The 27,050-nt window shown below is 35.2% G+C and overlaps 1 protein-coding gene across 1 annotated transcript; it reads right to left on the reverse strand.

The window, feature by feature from the left end:
* LOC117332164 (multiple epidermal growth factor-like domains protein 10) lies at positions 1 to 27,050 on the reverse strand. Its single transcript, XM_033891049.1, has 13 exons — positions 26,932 to 27,050; positions 24,611 to 24,759; positions 12,398 to 12,533; positions 11,390 to 11,577; positions 8,925 to 9,065; positions 6,787 to 6,921; positions 5,664 to 5,804; positions 5,229 to 5,366; positions 4,440 to 4,580; positions 4,081 to 4,215; positions 1,624 to 1,756; positions 732 to 858; positions 1 to 542 (listed from the first exon to the last, which is right to left on the reverse strand). The coding sequence occupies exons 1-12, from the start codon at positions 27,048 to 27,050 to the stop codon at positions 759 to 761; spliced, it is 1,656 nt and encodes a 551-aa protein (XP_033746940.1). The 3' UTR covers positions 1 to 542; positions 732 to 758.

Raw genomic sequence — 27,050 nt, forward strand, 5'->3', positions numbered from 1 at the left:
TATTCTGTTTCCTCAGAAGTGTTTTTGTTCTCTGGCTATCTATATCTTGGGATAAACGCAGTTTCTTTTTGTAAAATGTAATATCTGTAATTAATACTAAGGGGAATGCGTGTCTATTTTTATGTGAGGTCTATGAACTATTAGATGTTTTTTTGGGTTACTACAAGCAAACATTGTAAAAACTATCACATCTAAGATGATATTTTTAATGTTGATAAATGTATATTTACTGCATTTATAAGTTTATATTTGTACGTGGTATCCACTGTTTGTCAGCGTGATAAGATAATTCAATATAACCCACAGCAAACTTGATATCATTCACAAGATGTAACATTCCATGCGTACACATACTTGGGAGGAAAGTATACGGTCTGTCCCTCTTAAATGCTTGATGAGATATTGAAAAAATTATATATTTTCTATCATGAAAAGAAATTATTTACATCCCATCATTGTATACATTACAATACTGTCTTAAAACCAGATATTTGTGTGTCGTCCCGGTTTTTATTTATGAATCTGTAGACGGTCATATCCCCCTGAAACATATAACAAAAGCAGTTGCTATTATATATTCACAACCAATATCATTATCCTCGAGTGTTACATAATTGATATCTAAGATCCACCTTCATCTATTTTTGCATTTGTTTATTTGGCGATTCCACATTATCTTTACATATTACTATAACAGATATAAAACTGTTGAATATATCATATAGACTTACTTTGGTATCTGACGTGTTCAGGTATTCCTAATCTTCATAATCTGATTCTGACGTCACACTAGATTCCAACTGACGACGAGAAATATTCGAAATGCAGGGGTCTTGGTCAGTTTTACTTATCGGTTTCCTTTGAAGAAATAAAACACGATATTTATAGCAGGAGCAAAACACAGTTCCAATCTTGGAAACGACTAAATAGATAATTAGATAATCATGATATTACACATCGCTAAAGAATAAAGAATCTGCCACGTTATTTATTCAATTTAACTATTGTTTTGCCTTGAAGGGAAATAAGCTCATGATATCTGCACGTCTTTTAAACACAAAGTAATAAACAGAATAAATATGAGGTTATATATACTTCCGAAATTTAATGTTTTTTAATTGTGAGTTATCTATATCTTGGAAGTACGATGTTTAAAACGCTTGATAAACGAGCGACTAGAATATATATATTTAATCACAACCATTATCAAGGTATTTCGTAATTACGAAATTACATTATCTTATTAAGTAAATAGGTAATAGTGAATACGACATGAATAACCACCAGTAATTTTCTCAGGAATTCGATTTTGTAATGTTCATTAAATATATTGTAACAACTGAACAGTTAGCGTGGGAATAGGAAACACTAAGCTTTAAACTTTACCTTACTTGTACGTAACAGAATATTATCAATTTTGATAATATACTAATGAATAACATTGGCTTAAGTAACCCTACTTGTATTCAGGGTCCTATTTAGAAGTCGTTTCTGATTCTTTATGTTACCCAAAAGATATTTTTATACATATCTATTCATGTATTTGACATCAAAGGAGTGCTTCTTTAAGTGCAATAGGTTCATTTGCATGCTTTATATCTTTAATAGCTGACGTTATCTTACCCCCTTCTAGTGATGTATAGGCCAATTTTTATCGCAATTGAAGCAGCCAGTAGAACACTCAGCAACGCTACGGGAATAACGAAGCTGTTACCAAGAGGTTCCGGAGAATTCACTGGGCGTTCCATTTTGAAGCCTTTGATTAACAAAAACCAAACGTAAAATATCAAGGATAATGTATAAACCAAAATTCAACAACATTTGTACAAAGAAATTATGTAATATATACTACACATGAAGAATATAGCGAACAGAAAAGAGCTTAGTGCAAGTGTCCGGAAAAATATCAGAGTGGTGCTGAATGGGGGAATTTTATCATAAATATGTTACTTTTTGCAGAATTGGGTCAAAATGGTTTGTAGCAATCTGCTTAATAAACAGTCTTCTGGTTGGTGTTGTATAACTTTTAAGTGGCCGGGCTGTAAACTTAATCACGTGTATAGTATGGTGTTTTTCTTGCTTATACAAGCATAAATGAGATACAGTGGAAACATATAAAACCATTGCCCAGTGGTCACATAAGCATCATGACGATGTGGGTATGTATTGCATAAAAGGCCGACGTAATTACAGAAGTACATGTGTTTTTAATACTCCGTAAATATGAATGATTAGATATAATTAATGATATCCCAATCGTACAGTAGACTTTTACAAAAGTCAGTCCCTGCCGGTTCAATTACAGCTGCTGTGTTCATCATAAAGTGTCCAAACCAGACAGATTCAAATTCAGTTCATGTTATGAAATCATATATTTCTTCTTATTAATACCATATATCAAAGCCAATGTAGTTCAAAACCAATATTTAGTAGCTCAGCTATTTATATATTTGAACTTATATCTAATCACAATGTCATTTTGAGCCTGTTTAACGGCAATATAGCAGTTAACGTCGCTTCAATTTCCGACCACGGTATTTCGTCAGCTTCAAGATTCCGCTTTGAACGAAAACTTTTTCTTGCCATTTTTTATTGGGAAAAAAATAAGTCGTACGAAGGAGATAAGATGTCGAACGAAGGAGATAAGATGGTGTACGAAGGAGATACAAAGTCGTACGAACAAGTTCAAAAGTCGTAAAAACGAGATAAAAAGTCGTACGAACAAGATTCTTTCTATATTGGTCAAACTTTAAGAAGTTTTTAAGCCTGGTTCCAAAGTCAAGGCCAGCTCTTATTTTTCAAGTGTAGCACCATGTTTGTTCACGTTTCCTAGATGACCTATAGCCATAGTGCCTTGCCCTTCAACGTGCACACATGACCGCCAACACCGATGTAACATGATTGTCGATCATGATTTTCCTAAGGAAAATAACACATTTTAAACTTGTTCTCACGTTATATTTATGGGATTAAGCTTGAACTTGTCTGAGAAAGTCCTTACCAAGTGTTATATTCCGGGTTGGTCAAAACTCCGATATGGCTGCCAAGGCCGCCGTCTAATTTCTGCCGAAGTTCTAAAAGGGCAACTCACGCGTGCCTGAGATGGTAATGACCAAGTATTAACATTATTATTTCAATCGGAATTCCAAGATGGCCACCATCTTTCAAAATAACATTTTAATTCTCTAGTTCCACTGATGCCATTTAGTTGAAAATTGATTGGGATGTGGGGTGAAGGGAAAGGAAGCCAACAAAATGTTGTTATTTACGGGCTCATTTTATTACAGAGTTTTCATAAAAAAAACACACATTCAATAAAACTTCTTTCAACCAGATTAACAAGGAATGATTACCAGATAATCCTCACCATGTATTATTAATCCCCTGTCGATGAAACCCTAGGGGAATATAGTGCTTGTCTGTCTGTCTGCGGTAATACAGAGTTGGATTGAGTTTAGGCTCAAAAAGGTCAACTTCGAAGGTAACGTGCTAAAAGTTGTTTTTTTTTTCGTCAAATTTTGGTTTCGAGATATCACTTTCTATCAGATACCAATTAACTTGTTCGTACGACTGTTTATATTGACCGTACGACTTTCATTCGCTTGTTTGACTTTTTAACTCGTTCGTACGACATAATTATCTCGTTCGTACGACTTATGTTTATCTCATTCGTACGACTTAATTATCTCGTTCGTACACCTTTTTATCTCTTTCGTACATTTTGTCTCGTTCTTATGACTTTTTATCTCGTTCGTACAACTTAATTTTCACGTTTCTACGACATCTGATCTCGTTCGTTCGACTTCAATTTATTTTTCCTCTAAAACGGCACGAATAAGCTTTCGTAATTTTGTATAGACATAAGATAATTATGGTTATTGGTGGTGGGGGGAGGGGGGGGGGGATCTAAAGGCTAGGAAAGCTAAGGTTTTGAGAATAAATATTAAATATATCACGAAAATAAACTTCAGCTAAAGTATATATAAGATATCGTTCGGCCGAATGAGGGTCCTTCCCAAATTGCTATACCCTGACTAACATCAACTGTATCAGTGAATCAACACACTCTTTTATACATACTTATATTACAGGATTGTCCCTTCCATCCAGATTGACAGCCACTTGTGTTACAAACACCAGTTACAGGATCACATCCGAGTAATAGGCAGCGACACATCTCTGAACAGTTAGTACCGAATAACTCAAGTCCACATACTGTAAACAATATTGCGCTATATATAAGTTTACATTTGTAAATATATGTGCCTTTGAAATGTTCCAGCAATCAAAAGTAACAAAAGTGATTTCAGTGATAATGTGTAAAATAAACAAATGTATACGTGAGACGAAAAGTATTTTTAGAGTTAAGAATTAAGGAGCTCTTGACAATTATGAAAACAAATCCTATCGAACTCCAACGCGAATATTTGAATCAATACCTTGACTGCACGAATTTCCAGTCCATCCATCTTCACAACCTTCTGTCTGGTTTGTACAGATTCCAGTTACCGGGTCACAACCTGAACATCTGCAGTGACATCTGGAGGAACAGGAATTACCGAATGTTCCAATTCTGCACGCTGTTTCAAAGAAGAAAATATAGATGATACTGACATATACAAAAGTTATTATCCATAGAAAAGATGCCAAATACTGTAAAAGAAAGGAAAGTTTATATATGAAGTATTGAGGACATACATGTATAGGGAACAACCAACCAATTGAAAAAATAGAGTTTTGAAACATGTGTTTAAAAAGTTGAGCCAAGGATAAAATGTCTGGCAGCCACTGATTGGCCAGTATGTTATGAAGGAAGAAAATAGATATGTAGCCTGATAGGTAACTATCCATAAGAAATGTTGATATAAATTCTGTTGAATTTTTTCCCCAAAAGTTCAGGTAATAATAATTAACAGGTAAACATTTCAGATTTTAGAGATTTTTTACTGCGAAATTCACCCATTTTAAAAATTTGAGCTGAAGGACCGAACGTTTTTTTGATTATGTGTTATATGAGACCCTAAACTTTTGTTATAAACCATAATTGTCATATTGAATTCAAGAATTTGAATGAAATACTCCAAAACGTTAACACTAAAGTCTATGGAAAAGCAATTGGTTGGTTGGTCCCTATAAAGAGAACTCTTTGTGTAGTGATCTTCACATATCGAGAAAATAAGGGAGTGATATTATTATGATTACCAGTTCTTTTCAGAAGATAGTCATACCTTGGTAACAGCTATCTCCCGTCCATCCTTCCAGACAATCCCCTGGAGTTTTACACACTCCACTTACTGGGTTGCAGCCGGAGGACCTACAGTGGCAGGTGTTTGAACAGGATTCGCCAAAGGTTTGATATCCACATGCTAGTGTAAATTTAACGGGTAAAATATAGGATATAAGGTATCAATGCTGATAGTTTACCGAATCAGTACTAATAGCAGGGGCTACACCAGTATTGATTACAAATTGGTCTTTGTAGTTGGCTGATAGAGATTTGTGTATGCAAAAGTATATTCAAACATCAATTAGTTCATTTTCTTTGTGTCATATAGTTAGCGAAGCATCTTAATACAGAATCATTATAAGCTATGATTCCATAACTAAAGGAGAGAATGGCATAGTTTTGCAGTTGTGAATATAACTGACAAAGTTTTAAATACCTTTGTCACATCTATCCCCTGTCCATCCATCAGAACATCCTGCCGACTGATTTGTACATACACCGGTGACCGGGTTACAACCGGAGATTTTGCAGTAGCATCTAGAAGAACAGGACTGACCAAAAGTCCCTTCGCCACATCCTGTCATATAGACCATGACTATGGTGATGATTCTGTTTTACATAGTTGTCCTTTTTGTTGCAATAATTTATCATTATTTTGTATGTTATATTCAGACAGTAAACTTGCTATTTTTAATCATTTATCAGAGGTCATGCAGAAATATGTTCAAGGTTAATGTTTGTTTGTTCGCTGGGTTTATCGCCCCATGAACAGCCATGATTATTTTGAAGCGGGGTCTCCGTGTAGTAGCTGGTGACGACCTCACTGAACTACGTACGGGAGACCCGTCACATGCCACCCAGAGCTATTAGCGTAAAGTGTCTTGCCAAAGGACACAATCACGACAGCTTCCAGAGAAACACAAACCGACACGGGTTTGAAGCGTCAAACCACTACCTCGATCTTCACCTGCTATTAATCTACTGTGCTATCGCGGCCCCTTGTTTTAAATTAACAAATACAATGTGGATACATCCTTTTCGTTTAGCTAATATAAAGATAATATTTATTTATTACAATTTATATATCGAAAATTATTCCTTCTATAAAAGTGATATTTTTCACTAGTTTTTTCTGATTTTACCAATCAGAACACTGCTTACAAACAACAATGGGAAAAATACGATTTGCAAATAGCTCTCCGTCATGTTATATGACGTCATAATGAAAGATAGCATACATAACGTCACGATTTGGCGTACATTTGTGAGCTGTTGATAGAGTGATGAATTCTGGGAGAGATTGAGCTGCCTCGGTATAACTTGCTATGAAATGTAATATACAGAATATCTACGAATATCTATGATGAATACACAAAAATACAGTTTGTTATTGTTTTTAGACTACGACGAAGAACTTGGAAATTTATATCTTTTTATATATCATGTGATATTTTATTATATTTGCTTTGCATTTCCTCAGCTTGATAGGTCAATCTAGGCTGTTTGAGGATAAAGATAAGCATAATTAACGGCAATTTTCAAATTATAAATACATTTACCCTGTGCACAAGATGTTCCTCGCCACCCAGGTAAACAGATCCCACCTGTACATATGCCAGTTGTACCGTCACATCCGGGTATCTCACAGTGACAAATCTGGCTGCATGAAGGGCCGAAAGTTCCTTCTTCACATGCTATGGAAAATATTGAATGATGATGTTCAAGCCGTTTCGATACCAATTTTGATATTTATCCGGAAAAGAATATTACAATATCATCAAAAGACAACCTGTGTCATTGAGTTACTTAATATATGGGTTGCTTATAGGTAGGAATTTAATTGTGTCATTTCCGCCCCTTTCGTTTACGTATTTTGTAACTTTCCTTCTAGGATTTAACATTTTTTTGTCTACAATATTCTTGATAGATGGAATGATGCTAATTCACATTTCCGAAAATATGTGATTTATAACTAAAACAACAGAGAATGTTGACATAGTTATGAAACTGTAAATCTAGCAGAGTTGTTTTGAAGGTTTTTCGCGATTTATCATTTCTTCAAAATAGCGAAGAATAAAAGAATCTATTTTAAAATGGCTGAAACACGTAAACAGCAGATCTGCAGCTTGTATTGAATACAGTCAAATCTGCTCTAATAACCTCCTGTGTATAACAAAATTCCGTCAATATATATATGTTTGCGTCTCTATCATATCATATTTTATCTCGCATCAAAAAAATGTGTCCGGATTTTTTTTCTGGCCATCATAAAATATCCCCCTATAGTATTTGTATCCCCCTATGACGTGGTATTTGATTCATTATAACTTTAAAGGGAATATATTAGTGGGACAGACAGGAAATGGAGCATATACACCAAGACATGTGTCAAGGGAACTGTTAAGGTAGTAAATTGTACATTGTCTGGAGTTTTTACATAATAGGAGGTGTTGAGATGCGGGTAGAGGAGTATGTCTCTTACCTATGTCAGCTGACCACAGTATGCAGCATACTGAACAATTTTTATTTCATTTGGTTATCTACTTCGAGGTTGGTATACAATATACTATACTTGAGTGTACTTGCTAGTGTTATACAGTAAATGGTGTCAATTAAACTTTAAAATCAATTTGAGTTCTTCCAGTGTATAATTTATATACTTGCACAGTATTAGTAACTATGATGAGTGTAGTCTACGTTTTCTTTCTGGGAATTTGCTTTTACAATCCTATCTACCGTACATAACAAGTGTAAACGCATCCATTAGTTTTAATGTGAACTTGCCAACTGTATATCATAAATCATTCAATTATATGTTAATTTTAAGATGAATTCCAGGTCTGTTAAAATGCACTTCTTTATATATTTCACCTAATACAAAATGTTGCCGCGAGTTCTTAGCTGGGGACGCAACCATGAGTTTAGTCAAAGAAAAAATATTAAAAAAAAACAACAAACAAACAAATAAAAAATGATAATAATTTACACAACCCCATAAAACAAATATGACAAAAGCCATCATAAAATTATCCGGGGAGACTATGAAATATCAAGGTTGCTACAAATATGATAGCTATCATAAAAAAAATCCGGATCAAGAATTACTGAAATCGGTGAATGATCGACAAGGTATAGATGATGTTCAATTGGCAGAAACCAAAAAAGTCACATTGCTTTAGGTAATTCAAGTAAAAAACAAATTCAACAAATACCCTTCACTTGCAAATCATCCTCGTAAAGATAAACCTTCTAACTGCATGCATATGATAAGTAGATATTACCAGCTTAGTCGCTATATAGACACATAACTGCCTCTAGACTAGTTGTTATGTAACAATACCTGAATAGGTGTAATCGATCACCATGACAGGTACCCATGTTATCCACATGGCCAACTGGCTTTTTAATTACTGTATACCTGACGCATCACAAAATATAGGTAAATCAAAGTTTAAGGTAATCATGGGAAATACAAATAACATGGGGGATACTTTTATGATGGGCAAAATATATCCCCATATACTGTTTAGATGGGCAAAAAAGTATTCTGTTACTATTCTAATGGGGATACCAATTTGATATGACATCCCCATTGTAACACAATGCGCTTTAATGGAACGTTAATGTAAACCATCCTGCCAATAACGACAATGATCTCTGATGATGTCGGCCGTTTTCATAGACAGGTTAATATTACCTTGATCACATCGAGCTCCAGTCCATCCATCCAAACATCCGCTCGGTTGATGTATACAATTACCCGTTACATGGTCACACTCAGATGACCTGCAGTGGCACTTGGAGGAGCAAAACTGTCCAAAACTTCCTTGTTCACATCCTGTAAAATATCCATCTATAATACATTGCTGTGTCATAAGAATTTTTTATCACAAAGCTTATATAATGAAATATTGATTGTCTTTAAAGCTCTATAAATTGATCACAAAATTTGTGACACAATCGTAAATAATTATGCCATCTGGACACTGACACACGGTGTACACCACCAAATGTAGGGCCAATGTAGTTGTGTAAACTGCCAAGGAAATGGGAAAGTAAAATCGTTCGAATTCTTGTTTTCGCGTAATCTCTATTTGATAATCAGTTGATAACGTCTTTAACGGAAAGTATTCATAAGTTAATACATTTGTTTGTTTTTAAGGGTTTAATATCCTCGCAGCATCCAAGGTTGTCAAGGAAAGAAAATCGTAGAAAAACTAACAGTGATAAAAGAAAGGAAATAGTTGCGATGCGTGCAGAAGGTCTGCTTTGATTTTCCAATACCCCTTAAATAGAAGCCACAGAAAGAAATCCCTTATTCTTCGGGAGCTCCACTTTAAGTCACCTTCTACTACGATTATGTATTAAAAGTCATGGGCTTAAAATTGATTAAGTTACTTATAGTCATTGTGGTTGTTTATTTTTTTTAAATGATATCGTGTTAGAAACTTGTATATTCACGTTCCGGATTAGGGTAATGTTATCGATGGGCATGGTCAACGGTACAGGTATGCCACATTGTTTGGTAGACGGCCTTCGAACAGATTAGAACTGTAACACAAAGATATCGATAGAATTAGGCAGCAGTAGTTTAAGTTAATGATAATCAGGCACACCGGGTGTTTGGACACATGTAGTTGACAGAGAGGATAAACAGACGGTGGTTTTGTAGTTTTAGGGCACAGACAGTCAGAGAGGCAGCGGAGAGGAGAAGCCCTTCGTACACAAAAGAGTGTCTCCGGACAAACGAATCCACCGGGACCAGTCATGATAGACAGAGTATTATGTTAACAGAAGATACGATACGATCATTGTGTGTTTGAAACCAGACTGTGGTACATGTGCGTGTACATGAATTGACATTGAACTTTAACAGTGTCTGCTATCAACTGTTATGCAAGCGTTCACGCCTAGTTGTGTAACACATGCAGTGAGAGTGGAATACAGCCGACCTTATTCTAGTGCTATTTTATGTCACACGAACTGAATACACTGGATAAACCGACCTTCCTTCCTGGGGGAGAAGGGAGTGATATACAGCCGAACTATTATTTCTCCGCTCCTGGACGGTTTAGATAGAGCAAGTATTGGATAGAATTATGAAAAATTCCATTTGCTCTACATTGTCACTATACAACCTAACAAACAAAAAAGAAAGTTACCTGATCATAATTCTCACATAACTCCCACATGTTTGTTATGCGGTCACTGAATGACGTCATTTCCTCTGACGTCACTGTATTAGGTGTTTTGTGACATCACGATAATTTGTGCTACCAGATTAAAAAAACAACCTCGATTGCTGAATGTTACTTGCTTGTTTATGTTGTATAAATGCTTATCCTAACGATTAGATTTATTTATTAAAATATTGAAATTGAATTGATGCATTTTTTTGAATTATAGGACAATAATGTTCAAAGAAGGCAGATTAATGCTTGGATATAGAAATATATATTTCAAAATATTCTGGTACATCAACCGTTTATAGCTGATTTCCAATAGATGTAAAATGTGGCTAATCAAAAATAATTACAATGTTGCAAACCTAATTTGTAGCGAATTAAAGTGGACTGACAGCTACAACTTTTGACTATATTTGAAACCCTCGTAAATACTCCTTTTATAAATATTCTAAATACTAAATATTTCCCTGATCATTAGATAAAGGAACAATTATTTTTGGTTATATGAATCAAATTATTCATCAAACTATAATTCTGTTGTCAATGAAAAATATTCCTTTGATTCAGCAGCACAGAGTTAAACCAATCTACTAATTTGTCCACCACATATCCACATCGCAAACAGCCTCCAGTGTTCTAGCCCTATCCAGTAGTTTGCTTAATGCAATATGATACAGTACAGTATGTCTGAAAGCCATAGGTTTGATGAGAATAACACTTCTCTTTTTTGTCCCCTAGATCGAGAGTAGCTGTTTTTGATGTCGGTTCTATCTGTATGAACATATTATTTTGTTTGCGAATTAAGGATGGAGTGTCTGTTTGCATTGAACTTTTGATAATGATTATGTTTAGGATTATGAGGATGCAAATGCGGGAAACATTTGATTTCGTTGCATCTTGTTGACTAAAATATTCTTGGGAAAAACAAGAATATTAGTAGGTTTTTGATGCATTAGTATATATAAGTATCATATACCTTCACATACAACACCAGCGTCCTCTCTGTGATTGCAATTATGATCGCCCCATCCATTAAAATTACATAATATCCCTCCTAGTCGTAATTGGTTCGGGCCAGAAGAGCGATCGGAACAGTCCAGATTATCCACAAATATTTCTCCATCTCCATTTCCAAAATGTGATCTCTCAAAGGCAGTTCCATACCTGTCGAATACAAAAATCAAAATGTAATCGTCACATATTTGAACTATAATGGTAATTGTTAATCTTTTAAGCTGAAATAAACAGATAATGCCATTAAATGGTTGATGTTAAATGTCCCCAAGTTGTGCTTCATTGAAATCAACGGTTCAGAATATCCAATCTGGATAAGTATTACCTGACATATACTGACATTTGTCTCCCCACCTATTTGAATTCAATCCGCCGTCAACTAGGTTTCGACAATCTAACGTTAGGCACTTTCCATCACTGACAAATCTTAGAAACATATGTATGGTTAAGTCTTATTCCTTTTTGGGGCTTCTGAATCTAATTCTGAACATGTATTGGACATATTTCATACCTTATACAATGGGGTAGCGCTACATCAGATAATATTACTAAAACAAAGTTTGAAAAGCATTTCTCAGTTTTGTTGATCATCACATGCTTTTCTTGTACAACAGGTCTATGTTTCCTTCAAACATTTTAAAGTTTTAACAATTTTGAGTTAGAATTAAGACTTCTTATTATTGCATGGTAATATAATATCAACGTCATTCCTAAGGTTTCTTAATTATTGCTGGTATAAGATGCGTGTTCACTCTTTGGAAATATAAGGTGATATTTTGTAGATATTGTAGTTAACTCATATCTGATTATGATTCATTTTTAACATTGTTTTAATATTTCCCTCGGATATGATATTTCAAAATTCTCGTCAGGATCTTTTACGTCTTAACATTGCATAGCTAGACAAAGTTTATTGTAGTAGGATTTCGTTGCAGTTTTCTCGTTAAAATATAGAAACGCTCATACTAACCTGTAGCCTAACTCGTTACAAACTGCTCGGGCTTCATCGGTCTCGAACTCGTCATCACAGACTGTTCCCCATTGTCCATTGTTGTAAATCTCTACACGACCTTGGTTCTGTGTTGGGCCATCCACTAGACGGACATCTGATCAACGTAACACAAATCACGAAGCAAATAATCCATTGCAGCTATTCTTTTTTTTTTTTTTATCTATTTTCATCGATATATTAGTATTGTATTTAACCCCACAGTCAATTTCTTCTTTTAAATATCATTTTATATATCATTTTACTGGTGTATGTTAATTTACCGTGGTATTTGTTAATTTGAATAAATTGCAATGTTGCCAAACATATCATTTTATTCAAGTTCCAATGCTGTACGTATTGTTTAAGGTATGGTCACGTAAATTTAATATAGTCCTAGGGAGTTACAGGAAGGTTGTAATGTATGGTGGTATTAGATATTTAAGGCTCGTCTTAGGGAGGTACAGGGAGGCTGTTGTGTATGGTAACATGATTGATGTAGGTCTCGATTTAGGAAGTTACAGAGAGGTTGTTATTATGGTAACATGATTGATGTTGGCTCTCGATTTAGGGAGGTACAGGGAGGCTGTTATGTATGGTGACATGATTCATTGTAGTCTCGCCTAAGTGAGTTGTGATGGGAATAAAATATGTTTGAAATAAACAGGGAGGTTGTTTTATAACATTATTCGACTTGTACGCCTTTCATCAAGAACTTTGAAAATAAAAATAAGGATATTATATACGGAATGCATGCGTTTAAAAACCACAACGCCACTGACAAGGAACTTCTTAGTATATATTAATTATATAACATGACTCAGCGCATATTTCCTAACGTATATAAAACTTAAATTCTTATTGGATATACATAAACACGTTCATATTTAAATATGATAACTTCTAATACTTAGAAACAAAAGATTCATATTAAATATTAGAAGCAGTAATAATGAAAAATGTTCTACTCACTTAAAGATACTGTGGTAGATATTTGAAGAAAGAGAACTAGGATTATGAACAGCGTCATTCTTCAGTGACTATATTGTTATCTGAAACGATACGACTCGTTAGTAATAACAGAAAAGCTAAATGTTGCATTATAAAAACGACATGCACTTATTAGGCACATAAGTCTGATGAGATCTCCTTTGACTATTGGAAATATATGTTACACTAGCAAATGCTTAAACTCTACAAATTTACCGCGGAAGGTTAAAATGTGTGGTGTACGTTTTAAAAAATATAATATATCAGATATGAATGGGTTTTTTTATTGTTTTTTTTTTGTTGTTATTAGATTTGTAAGCAGTCTTATAGACGATTATGTAATAACTGGCACCCGACATTGCCATTAAACGCAAATATTTCTGTGAAAACGCTTTACTAATATCAACTAAGGCCGAGATTTACGTTTGGGATAATTTTCTTTATCGAAGGAACAGTTTTTTCCCCCAGGTATTGGATATTTAAGTCTCCTCTTAGGGAGATACAGGGAGGTTGTTATTATGGTGACATGACTGATGAAGGTTTAGATTTAGGGAGTTACATGGAGGTTGTTATTATAGTGGTAATAGATATTTAAGTCTCGTCTTAGGGAGATACATGGAGGTTGTTATGGTGGTATTGGATATTTAAGTCTCGTCTTAGGGAGGTACAGGGAGGTTGTTATTATGGTGACAAGACTGATGTAGGTTTCGATTTAGGGAGTTACATGGAGGTTGTTATTATGGTGGTATTGGATATTTAAGTCTCGTCTTAGGGAGGTACAGGGAGGTTGTTATTATGGTGGTATTGGATATTTAAGTCTCGTCTTAGGGAGATACAGGGAGGTTGTTATTATGGTGGTATTGGATATTTAAGTCTCGTCTTAGGGAGATACAGGGAGGTTGTTATTATGGTGGTATTGGATATTTAAGTCTCGTCTTAGGGAGGTACAGGGAGGTTGTTATTATGGTGGTATTGGATATTTAAGTCTCGTCTTAGGGAGGTACAGGGAGGTTGTTATTATGGTGGTATTGGATATTTAAGTCTCGTCTTAGGGAGGTACAGGGAGGTTGTTATTATGGTGGTATTGGATATTTAAGTCTCGTCTTAGGGAGATACAGGGAGGTTGTTATTATGGTGGTATTGGATATTTAAGTCTCGTCTTAGGGAGATACAGGGAGGTTGTTATTATGGTGGTATTGGATATTTAAGTCTCGTCTTAGGGAGGTACAGGGAGGTTGTTATTATGGTGGTATTGGATATTTAAGTCTCGTCTTAGGGAGGTACAGGGAGGTTGTTATTATGGTGGTATTGGATATTTAAGTCTCGTCTTAGGGAGATACAGGGAGGTTGTTATTATGGTGGTATTAGATATTTAAGCCTCGTCTTAGGGAGATACAGGGAGGTTGTTATTATGGTGGTATTGGATATTTAAGTCTCGTCTTAGGGAGGTACAGGGAGGTTGTTATTATGGTGGTATTGGATATTTAAGTCTCGTCTTAGGGAGGTACAGGGAGGTTGTTATTATGGTGGTATTAGATATTTAAGCCTCGTCTTAGGGAGATACAGGGAGGTTGTTATTATGGTGGTATTGGATATTTAAGTCTCGTCTTAGGGAGATACAGGGAGGTTGTAATGTATGGTTGTATTGGATATTTAAGTCTCCTCTTAGGGAGGTACAGAGAGGTTGTTATTATGGTGGTATTGGATATTTAAGTCTCGTCTTAGGGAGTTACATCTTCGCTAGCCAAGGCTTCTGATTACGTTACACTACACGAACCCTTGGCAGATATAGGCGTCAGTTCTGGCCCTCTAGCGGAGATTCAAAATTACCACTCTTTACGCATGAAATTTTCGACCAATCAAAACGAGCGTTACCGATTTACTTCATCTGTGATGTTAACAAACACACATGGAGGCTTGTGTCATTTCGATGAGATATGTGATCAATGACTTAAATAGATTTATCAAACACTGCGAATGTTCCCCGAAAGATTGTATGTCTCTGTATATAGGTAAAATGCCATGACATAGTCGACATTGTAGCTCTGTACTGGGTGCCGCAATTTTTGTTTTACTGCGAAACCAAGCCCTAGTGTAAAACGCGATTTGATTGGGTGCCCTGGGATTCCAGGGCGGGACGGTTTGAACACGACTATATCCACCAAGGGTTCGTGTAGTGTAACGTAATCAGAAGCCTTGGCTAGCGAAGATGAGGGAGTTACAGCGAGGTTATTATTATGGTGGTATTGGATATTTAAGTCTCGTCTTAGGGAGGTACAGGGAGGCTGTTATGTATGGTGACATGATTCATTGAAGTCTCGCCTAAGTGAGTTGTGCTGGGAATAAAATATGTTTGAAATAAACAGGGAGGTTGTTTTATAACATTATTCCACTTGTACGCCTTTCATCGAGAACTTTGAAAATAAAAATAAGGATATTAAATACGGAATGCATGCGTTTAAAAACCACAACGCCACTGACAAGGAACTTCTTAGTATATATTAATTATATAACATGACTCAGCGCATATTTCCTAACGTATATAAAACTTAAATTCTTATTGGATATACATAAACACGTTCATATTTAAATATGATAACTTCTAATACTTAGAAACAAAAGATTCATATTAAATATTAGAAGCAGTAATAATGAAAAATGTTCTACTCACTTAAAGATACTGTGGTAGATATTTGAAGAAAGAGAACTAGGATTATGAACAGCGTCATTCTTCAGTGACTATATTGTTATCTGAAACGATACGACTCGTTAGTAATAACAGAAAAGCTAATTGTTGCATTATAAAAACGACATGCACTTATTAGGCACATAAGTCTGATGAGATCTCCTTTGACTATTGGAAATATATGTTACACTAGCAAATGCTTAACCTCTACAAATTTACCGCGGAAGGTTGAAATGTGTGGTGTGCGTTTTAACTAATATAATATATCAGATATGAATGGGGTTTTTTTATTGTTTTTTTTTTGTTGTTATTAGATTTGTAAGCAGTCTTATAGACGATTATGTAATAACTGGCACCCGACATTGCCATTAAACGCAAATATTTCTGTGAAAACGCTTTACTAATATCAACTAAGGCCGAGATTTTACGATGGTTGGGAATAATGTTAACATTTAGATGTTTCTTTAATCGAAGGAAACAGGTATTTTTTTTAAATGTTGTATAAAACAGACTTCAAGATTATTAAAAAAAACACTTTTTCATGATTTATATAATGAACAACAATTCAATTTATCGGTATACCTTATTGATTGGTAATAATAATCGATTTGACCTCAGAATTTTGGTGACCTTAATACTAACCTTTGGTATTAAACACTATAACATATTCAACTGAAAACCACTTTGATCATTTAAGATGACCGATTGGCCAGTGACCTTTGTTGACCTATATTGTTACCTATAACCTAAACATTGTTATGAGATATGCAAGTGAATAGTGTACTAAATTGATAAAAAAAATGATGACTAACTGGACTCATGACTTTAGTGACCTTAATATTGACCTTTGACATAACTTAATTATTATAAGATACGGTCATGAAAAGTATACCTTAATGATCATTATTAACATTCGATTTGACATGTGACCTATCTCATAATTCAGTATTGTTTTAAGATATGAAAAAGAATGGATACTACATGGTGTATATGGATAATGATTGATAACAAATTATATTTCATATACATGTCCTTGAAAAGTTGCTTTATACATATGTATATCTTATTGTGGCTTATCCCAAGCGGCTTAGGGACAGGGCTTAAGTTAGATGTGGAAAAAATATTAATATTCTTGTTTAACGGGCATCTGAACAACAAATCCCGTCAAAACAGTGATATATGTTTGGGTCTATAAATTCCTTCTATGATGCAATTTCATCAGAAATAACTTGATGAACTTTTAGTTTGTAATCATGGTAAACCGTGGGATATGTAATATGTTAAGCTTGTAAATTACATCAACACATACGAAAACTGCATGCTTCAGGGGTACATAATTGGCTCATTTGTATCACATATATTGCACAAACTATCAATGTCGTTTTGCTCACAAGTGCATTTCATGGTCAAAACAAAATAAGTGTCTATACGTACATAAAGACAAATCCGACCAAAGCAAATGCTCCTACCCTGTGCTATAGACACTTGTGAACATAACAGCTTGGCTGTTTTTCAGGTTTGGTCATTTTTGTGACTAAGAATAATTTCAGGCTACATTTTACCAGGAAATAAATCTTTAGAAGAAAGTGGTAGCATCTAAAGCAAAATCTTGGTGATTGTAAGAAACTACGATGGCCGATATCAGCCGCCACGTTACTCTCATTTATCTGATGCGAGTAACAAGACATAGTAAAAATCACATGACGGGTTACTCTCGTGTGATGCGAGTAACCTGACATAGTAAAAATCACATGACGGGTTACTCTCGTCTAATGCGAGTAACAAGACATAGTAAAAATCACATCACGGGTTACTCTCATGTGATACGGGTAATTGTTCGCAACATATTGAAGTAGGTGACAATACATATGCAAACCCATTGACATGCCAGGGTTAACACGTGTTTTACATCAACATAGCAAATTAAAACCTATCTTTAATTATTTGTGTTGCATACAAAATCTCTTGTTCAATGTCACTCAAGAGTATTATATTGGGCTTCAAATTTGGTCAATTAAGTAATTTCTCTTATTTCCTCAATTGTTTTTGGTGAATAAAACCATTTTCCCCAATTTAGATTTTCGGAGAAATTTTTCTACCACATAAATATTCAAATCTACAGGAAAATCAAAAAGAAATTCTGTTGCAATTAGTCTGTGGTCAATTCATTAAATGACAAGACTACACGAGCTCCATTGTATAAACATGCCACACCTTGGCTTACAAAACCGGTTTAATCAGGAAAAAACAAAACTGCGTATATATTCGACAGACGCCATGATAGCCTCTTTTGAAAGGTCTAGTAAAACTATACACTGGAATGTTAATTGTTTTGTGTACAGTCATTTCCTTCGCGACTGTGTACAGTTACTCGCATCACACGCTAGTAACATGTCATGTAATTTTTACTATGTCAGGTTACTCGCATCTCATGATAGTAACCCGTCATGTGATTTTTACTATGTCAGGTTACTCGCATCAGATAAATGCGAGTAACGTGGCGGCTGATATCGGCCATCGTAAGAAACACATGTCCATATTACTGTAATGTTTGAATTTCGCAGGTTAACTCATTACACCACCATATTATATACCATATACCACACAGCATTTTTTCCCATTTTCAATCAGTGAAAAGCAGAATGAAATTCACGTGGTTTTAATAGGTTTCATGGGAAACCATTGTGAACAAAGTATTCAAACTTTTAAATCAAATCAGCCTTTTTATTTTCATTATTTACGACTTTAACCATTTTTCTACAAAAGTGTTCGTCCTTTTATCCGTTTTTGTTGCAGTAACTGAATAATTAAATAAAGCCTATTGTGGTGTAACTTTAGTAGTTCTCTTGTAATAATTACGAGAACTCTAGGATAAGGTTCTTTGGCATTTGTTTTTAAATGTAGACCGTTGAAATAAACCCTCACAGTTATGTAACAAAGTTGTAAGTATTATCTGATTGTTACTGCCGGAATTATATTAGGTCACGTGACACCAACGCCCTTTCTCTCTCTCTCTCTCTCCCTTGCACACCTAGGCATACACAGACACTTGACCTTAGTCGGTGGCGGCTTACTATCTGTCAGGCTCAGGTCATTCACGTGGTTTTTAAAGATTTTCACAGGAAATCATTGTGATCAAAGTATTAAAACTTTCATCAAATACATTTTTATTTATTGCGACTTTAATAAATTTATTTACGACTTTTTTCTACGACGGTGTTTATCATTTTATCCATTTTGTTCAATAGCTGATACTTTTCACATTACTTTTGAGAAATTCAAGTTTTGTTTCAAATATAACCTATAAGTGTTAGTTATAAAGTTATGGGATCGCAAAGCGCACCAAAAAGCGTCTTTCGACTTTCATGCATACATCGTACATACATTGTATAGAACAGATGTGCTGTTTCGAACGATACATGTTGCGAAATAACAAACACATGGAGTTTGGGATATCAAAGACGTACATATAGATTACAATCATTATTTAAATTATGAATTAATTCTAAATCCTTGTTCGTATGAAAAAAAAGTGGCTTAAATATCTGCATAGACCTTTACCGAATAATAATACATATTTCCACGAATCTACTTTAACATCCATATTCGTCGTAAATAGGACTAATATATTGTAAGTACCTGTGTCCACGGATGCGTGTTTGCGGATGGAAAGGGAAATCTGACGGATAATGCACGCAAGTCAGTTTCTTACATACCACAGATAAAAATCGGTAAACATACTGGTAAAGACAGAATCTCTGGCCTCTGTATACGATTTAAGCCTGCCGCGAGTTAGATAATTACAGTAGAATCCACGAATTCAGTGTTGCAACATACTATAAAATAATAAGTACAAACTAAATGTGAACACGGAAAAGACGAAAAGAGGAGATTTTAGGAATTGTGGTGGTAAAAAAATTATCGAAAGAGGATTTTATGATGATAGAAAGATGCAAATCGTTGACCAGTTTAATTATCTAGGCATGCTCTTTAATCACAACGTTGAATCTACTGTTAGTCGAAAACACGTTGCAGGTCAAGCTAACAAGGCATATTACGTTATCTATAATAAATTCAAAAATCATGATTTTAATATCCAAACGCAATGTTCTGTATTCGACACTTACGTCAATAGCGTTTTACGGTTTCAGTGCACTGGTATGGGACTTTCATAAAGCCATTGGTGTTGAAAAGATTCACATAACTTTGTGTGAAAAGTTTCTCTGGGTTAAGGAAAGCAAAAAATCAATACATTATATAAGAAAACTATAGCTCGTTTTAGACTTAGTCACATAATGTGAATATAGAACAGGGAAGATAAATAAACTTTCAGTGGAACCAAAGAATATGTAACCTATGTAACACAGATGACATTGAAGACGAATTTCATTCTATTTTAAATGGTATCTTTCATCGTCACCAGTATACCAGTATATTAAAACGTTTTTATAAAAAGTGTTTTCAATTTGTTTCAGCTCTTAACCTCTCAAACCATTAACGAAATAAATAATTTAGGAAAAGTTCTGACTCTTAGTTTAAAACGTCGTAGTTGAGTTGTTGAATGTACATTTCACTGTATCATATTTAACAAAATTGAAAATTGGCTCTCTTATGTCTGTCTTTTTTCTTTTCTTTTATTTTCGTTCTGCGCGATTTTTGGATATGAATTATGTAATATTGTATGAATTCACAAACCGCATGCCTTTGTTTATTGTATTATGTATTGCATATAGTTTGTATGACCACTTTTGAGCGCATGAGCCATTGTATAATTGCTATTTATGACATTTTTACCAGTGAAATATCAAAATTATTCATTCTATAAAAGTGATATTTTTCACTAGTGAAAAATATCATATTTTTCACTCACTTTTGCTGATTTTACCAATCAAATTAATGATTAGAAAATACCAAAATAATTGACCAATCAGAAAGCCCGACATATATGTCATCACCTGGACAGGGGAAACTACTTTTTTGTATGCAAACTTTCGCTGTAGGCCTAGTTAGCATACGGGGTAGGTTTTTCGTTGATAGAAAATGTAATAAACAGAATATCTAACAGTGTCTTCAGTAATACCAAATATATTTCACTCGTGTGGATAATATTTTGATATTACTGAAGACTGTTAGATATCCTCTCTATATTCTATTCAGGTCAACCCGCCGTTGTGTTTTACACAAGGAATGAAATTAACTGAAACCGGAGCATTCCACGCCCGACAGCAAGTCATAATAGAAACCGTTTGATCACTGGTATATATAATTAAATGACATTTGATTTTATTTTCTAAAATAGAATACCAGATAGATTGGCTGATATGTATAATTCCATGTAGGATATCACTCAAACTACATCAATATATTATCAACTACGATAGCTATCGCAAACACTTGGTTTCGATAAACATTTGTGCGTGCGTTGGCTTACACGCTACAAACGCACATATATCCTATCGTTAATACATCGTGTATACATGATGAACCGTTGCGCGACCACACAACTGCGAATTACAAGAATTATAATGATTCTTCATAACTTGATAAGTTACTGGTTTACCATCCTACACGATTGCAGCCAGTGTTCTGTTAGCGTTTACAATATATCCACGGCTCATGCAGTGCTAAAGGTGAAGGCGAGGTTCTGCAGCTGCACATGTCTCCAACCTGGTGTGTGCTCTTATCCTATGGGCTCCACAGAATGTAGATATAGCATATCAAATATGTCTAATGATGCAGAAAATATTTAGCGATCCCACCCGGTACAACTAGTAAACTAATTATAAAAAAGGTAAAGTTGTAAACGATTGTTTGTGCGGATACTGATTGTTGTTGCTCGCACAATCAAGCATACCTTAATGCACAAAGTGATCATAAAAATCAAACATTAAACGAATCAACAAAAATATAACCAAACCACAGAATAATATTATATAGACCGTTTTCAAATCTTACGCATGCAGAATTCAACCGATGGTCAAAGGTCGAAAACAATAACATTCGTTACCAGTTCCATAACAATGATTCGACGAGAAGGCAACCAAATCCTGCCTACCTACATAAGTATCCAAGATTATCCTCTCAAACCTAACCCTTTATGGGGCAACCTCGTTAGGCACGGATGTTCACATGTCAATACAAGTTAGTCAATACACTACAATATATCTCAGAAGCCTTGTCCCATCTATGGTTAATACAGAAGATACGGAACGGTCCATCCTTCTTTGCTCTTCATAGAAAAGCACAGAATAAAGTACTTACCAATAATCCTAGACATTATCACTAAACATGCTTGGATTAGGTCTTGTGACTCCATCTCGAAAGGTCAGAAGCTGCTTATCCAGTATGCGTATATAGCGTTACATAGGAAAATTAGGTAGGATCTTCGTACAATTATACATGTATAAACATACTAATATATAAATAATAAAAAGCCAGAAACGACTTACTTAATCCGCCAGAGTTTTCGTATTATATATATACAGATATATATAATCCAGGCTCTGCATGTAACGCTTGGTTTCCTTGTTTACTAACTGTTAATTTCTATTTCCTTTTATATAACCTGCACATGTAGTATCACGTGTGTGGTTATGCAACTTCTAAACTTACGTAAGTACATGATCCTCTGGGATCCCAGGGGTCCAGGAAGGATTTCAGTATATGCAATGGATAACTGTTTCGGTTCCAAAGAAAAATGAGGTTTATCACTGAGTTATATGTCACAGTACAGTCATGGAATGAAACCCATGGGTGATATTGTCGCTAAAGTATCATGATTACAACGGCTTTGTCCTATGCTTACATTGAGATAGGAATTTATGTATGTCTCAGCGATGTTGCTAACGCTCGTGTTAATTGAATTGATTAAAATACTCATTATCGTTGTACACAACGGCATGAAATGTATAATGATGATGTGTATTTAAGTAAAACAATGTCTGTGTGGTTTCAACATTTATCGATCATAATAAAGATTAACATCACCTATCTCATTCAAAAATCTTAGACGCTTCTCTCTCCAAATAAAAAGTCGAGATCAATAACAAAAATATTGGAGAATAATATGATCTAACATTGGTCTGTTTCTTGGACAGGGATATCCCAACCTGAGTGTAAGAGTTTAGCCAGTCCACACGAAGCTTGCCGAGTGCTGGCCAGCCAAAATCTTACACGAGGGTTGATATATCTTTGTTCGCGGAACAGACCCATGATTATTTTTTTCATATGCTTTTTTTTGAAAGTTTTTCATCGCACTATCTTCAATGCTCCTTAAAATGTGCGTCAAAATTGATGACGTCATCATTTACGACTTGGTTGCTCAACTTGGTTGGTACAAGAGCAATGGTTCAAGTTACTCTGTAACAAGAACCTTTTGTAGGTCTATACATTGAAGTAATTACATATTTTGTTTCAGATTCATAAATTGTACCTAGTTGTTTGCTCCAGACAGATCAAGGAAGAAGATTTTAAGTGGACAGTTAACAGAAAATACTGTGCAATAGTATACTAATATAACTATTTTAATATATTGGCCCTATTATAATATACTAATTTCTTAAAATGTATAGTCCCTATTATGATATGCAAATATAACTATTAAAATGTATAATCCCTATAATGATATACTAATACAACTTCAAATGTACTGTCCATATTATAATGTACTAATATAACTATTCAAATGTACTGTCCATATTATAATATACTAATATAACTATTCTTATGTGCTAATTCGACCGTCTCAAACGCACATAAATAATTCATCATCACAACACAAACACTTGTATGGGAGGAAGCCTCTGTAGTGAGCAAAGCACCATTTATTGTGGGAGATTTTTACAATTAAATCGACAGATGCGAAACTCTGGGATTTAGGCAAAACAATTTGTCCATGGAATTAATCCGTCTTCTTCGAAGTCCCTCGATCTGTGTACACAATGCCTTCTAAGTAAAACATTTTTCACACCCGTCCAGTCTTAAGTCATCAGCGATTGTCGACAAATTACCTGTAAGGTAAAAAGCGTATAAGAAGAGAACCAAATAAAAAAACATTTGTCTCGTCAAATTTTTCGTGGGGGCGGGGGTATGCGTGCTTGCTATAGTGACTACAAGGCTCGAATGGCGAGCCGGCCACGCGCACCTGAAAACACTTGTTAGGGCCACTAAAAGCACGTGCTCACGTGCAACACCATGCATGCAATTATCAACCCGTCGCTCACGCATAGCCCCGCCCTCCCCTACACGTGTACGTGTACCCATGCTAAATACATTTATGTGCTAATTCGACCGTCTCAAACGCACATAAATAATTTATCATCACAACACAAACACTTGTCTGGGAGGAAGCCTCTGTAGTGAGCAAAGGCTTTCTCGAATGAATAAAGAACGGGAAACAAGAAAATAATGTCGACATTTTAATTAATAAAATACAATCAGTTTTTAAATACCGAGATGTTGTGATACAGATAATAAATCATGAACTCTTTCACGCACATAGCCATCCTTTGCTTTCTCACTTTTCCAACGGCCGTGCTTCTTAAACAGTCTGTCACTAACACCAGCCGCTGCAGCAGCAGTGGGTCCGCCTGACTTTAAACTATGGACACCAAATAGAGTTTTGTCCAGCCCCACAGCCTCCAGAGCTTCTAATAAGATCTCCCTAGCCCTTGTGTAAGGGAGTCTAACGTTCTTGGCACGTATAACCTAAACTGTTTCTCCGATTTACATAAACACACCCTGGGAAAAAATGTACAAATCGTTTGAGAAGTGTGAAAAGTTACCTTTAACAAGATATCTTTTTAGCATTTCGACAGGACACGTTTTATTATGGGTAGCTGCTATAACTACACTACTACCTGCATTAAATTTATCTGTCTTACTACGTGAAATAAAAATCACCATAAAGGAGTCCTCGAAACTAATGTCCGAATACTTAATATTTACAATTTCTGAGAACCGTAAAAAACCGGCAAAACCTACTAAACACATAGAGATAAGGCGGAAATCTTTTAGAGAAGCTTCAGCGTTCCCATATTTATCCACTAACTTATTTAATATCTCCGGTGTAATTGGTTCTTTTTTCTTGACAGGACAGCTTAGAATTCTTTTCCCGCTAAGTCTAACTGATTGAACCAAAAAGTCACTACATGGATCCTGAAAACCCGCAATTTTATGACACCACGAAAGCTAGAAAATAACTTCCTCGATTTTTGAAAAATGACATCCTGATTGAATGAGAGAGGATAGGTAAAGGGCAACGTAAAATTCGTTAGCAGGCATAACGGAAATTCCGTTAAAGGAATTGCACCATTTTCTCCAGTGTTCGAATCCGTACTTATATTTTTTAACTGCATTGACCGATTTGGAACTTAGAATATGTGAAGCTAAACCATCAGCTAGGCGAGATAACTTAGAATCACTTAAAGAAGGTCGATCTTTCCACTGCCCGATACGGAAAAGATCTGTAAACAAGAACAAAAGAACCAATTAAACCGTTTATCTTAAATCCGAATAGATGCACAAAACCATGTAAATATATATGCATGAATAAAGTTTCTGGCTTCAAGTCGATCTCTCTGGCTTAATTATATCAATGAGCCAACCTCCCTGGCTTAATTATATCGATGAGCCAACCTCCCTGGCTTAATTACATCTATGAGCCAACCTCCCTGGCTTAATAACATCAATGAGCCAACCTCCCTGGCTTAATTACATCGATGAGCCAACCTCCCTGGCTTAATAACATCAATGAGCCAACCTCCCTGGCTTAATTACATCGATGAGCCAACCTCCTGGCTTAATAACATCAATGAGCCAACCTCCCTGGCTTAATTATATCAATGAGCCAACCTCTCTGACTTAATTATATCAATGAGCCAACCTCCCTGGCTTAATTATATCAATGAGCCAACCTCTCTGACTTAATTATATCAATGAGCCAACCTCTCTGGCTTATTTATATCAATGAGCCAACCTCTCTGGCTTAATTATATAACTCGGCTGAAATATCTGGCATAATATTAATGAGCCGACTTCTCTAGCTTACTAATTAAAAAACTGTATTGAATCTAGGAATCTTGGCGTTGTTACCGTTAGAAAATCTGTCCACGGAAAATGGACCCCACCATTCATTCAAAAAAATTAATAAATCCTGGGAGACGCCCCAATCATTTGAATCGTCGATTTTGCTGATAAAGTGTCAGCGTCCGTGTTTTCGCTCCTACACTACTATGTCTATGAATTTTTTTCTCCAATATTGAGGACTGTGAAACAAAAATGGTTTCCTTCCCATGAAAACCCCAAAAATGTTTGGTGAGATTTACAGATATCTATGTGATGATAACCGGATTTAAGGTCGAACTTGTAAAGATAACTGTCTTTCTTAAACAATTCGAGAGCGACCCTAATACATCTTCGAATTTAATTTTTTGCTTTCAGACATTTATATTAGTATTACTTAAGTCAAGGATCAAACGCTTCTTACCACTCTTATTTACCGCTACTGAAAGGGGGTTAACGACAAGTGGAGTAAAGGGAACTTGCACCGCGCAACCATATTTGACTAATTCGCCTACTGCTTCAGATACAAAGTCGGAATGAATAAAGGATGACCTATTATTTCTAAATTCTGCCTTGGGAGGGGTAGATATAAAAGGAATAACATAACCATTTCACAGGGTCTCGATAATGAAATCCGGAGCTTCTATATGCTCCCAAAAGTTAATATGAGCTTTCAAACGACCTTTAACAGATTTGTCATTATGAAATGTTACATTTTCAAAAAAATTCTGCGTGTTCAGAAAACTCATCAGCCCACAAAAATAAATGATCAAAATACTTAACATCAAAGTCATGATCACTTGGCTCCGGATCCACCCTGTTGTGCTCCGGCGGTAAATCTAGGACCGGGCGCCGACCCTCCGTAGCTTGGGTATCCCGTCTGTCCGTATTGTCCAT

Source organism: Pecten maximus, chromosome 8 (genome assembly GCF_902652985.1).
Source record: "Pecten maximus chromosome 8, xPecMax1.1, whole genome shotgun sequence".
Lineage (NCBI taxonomy): Eukaryota > Metazoa > Mollusca > Bivalvia > Pectinida > Pectinidae > Pecten > Pecten maximus.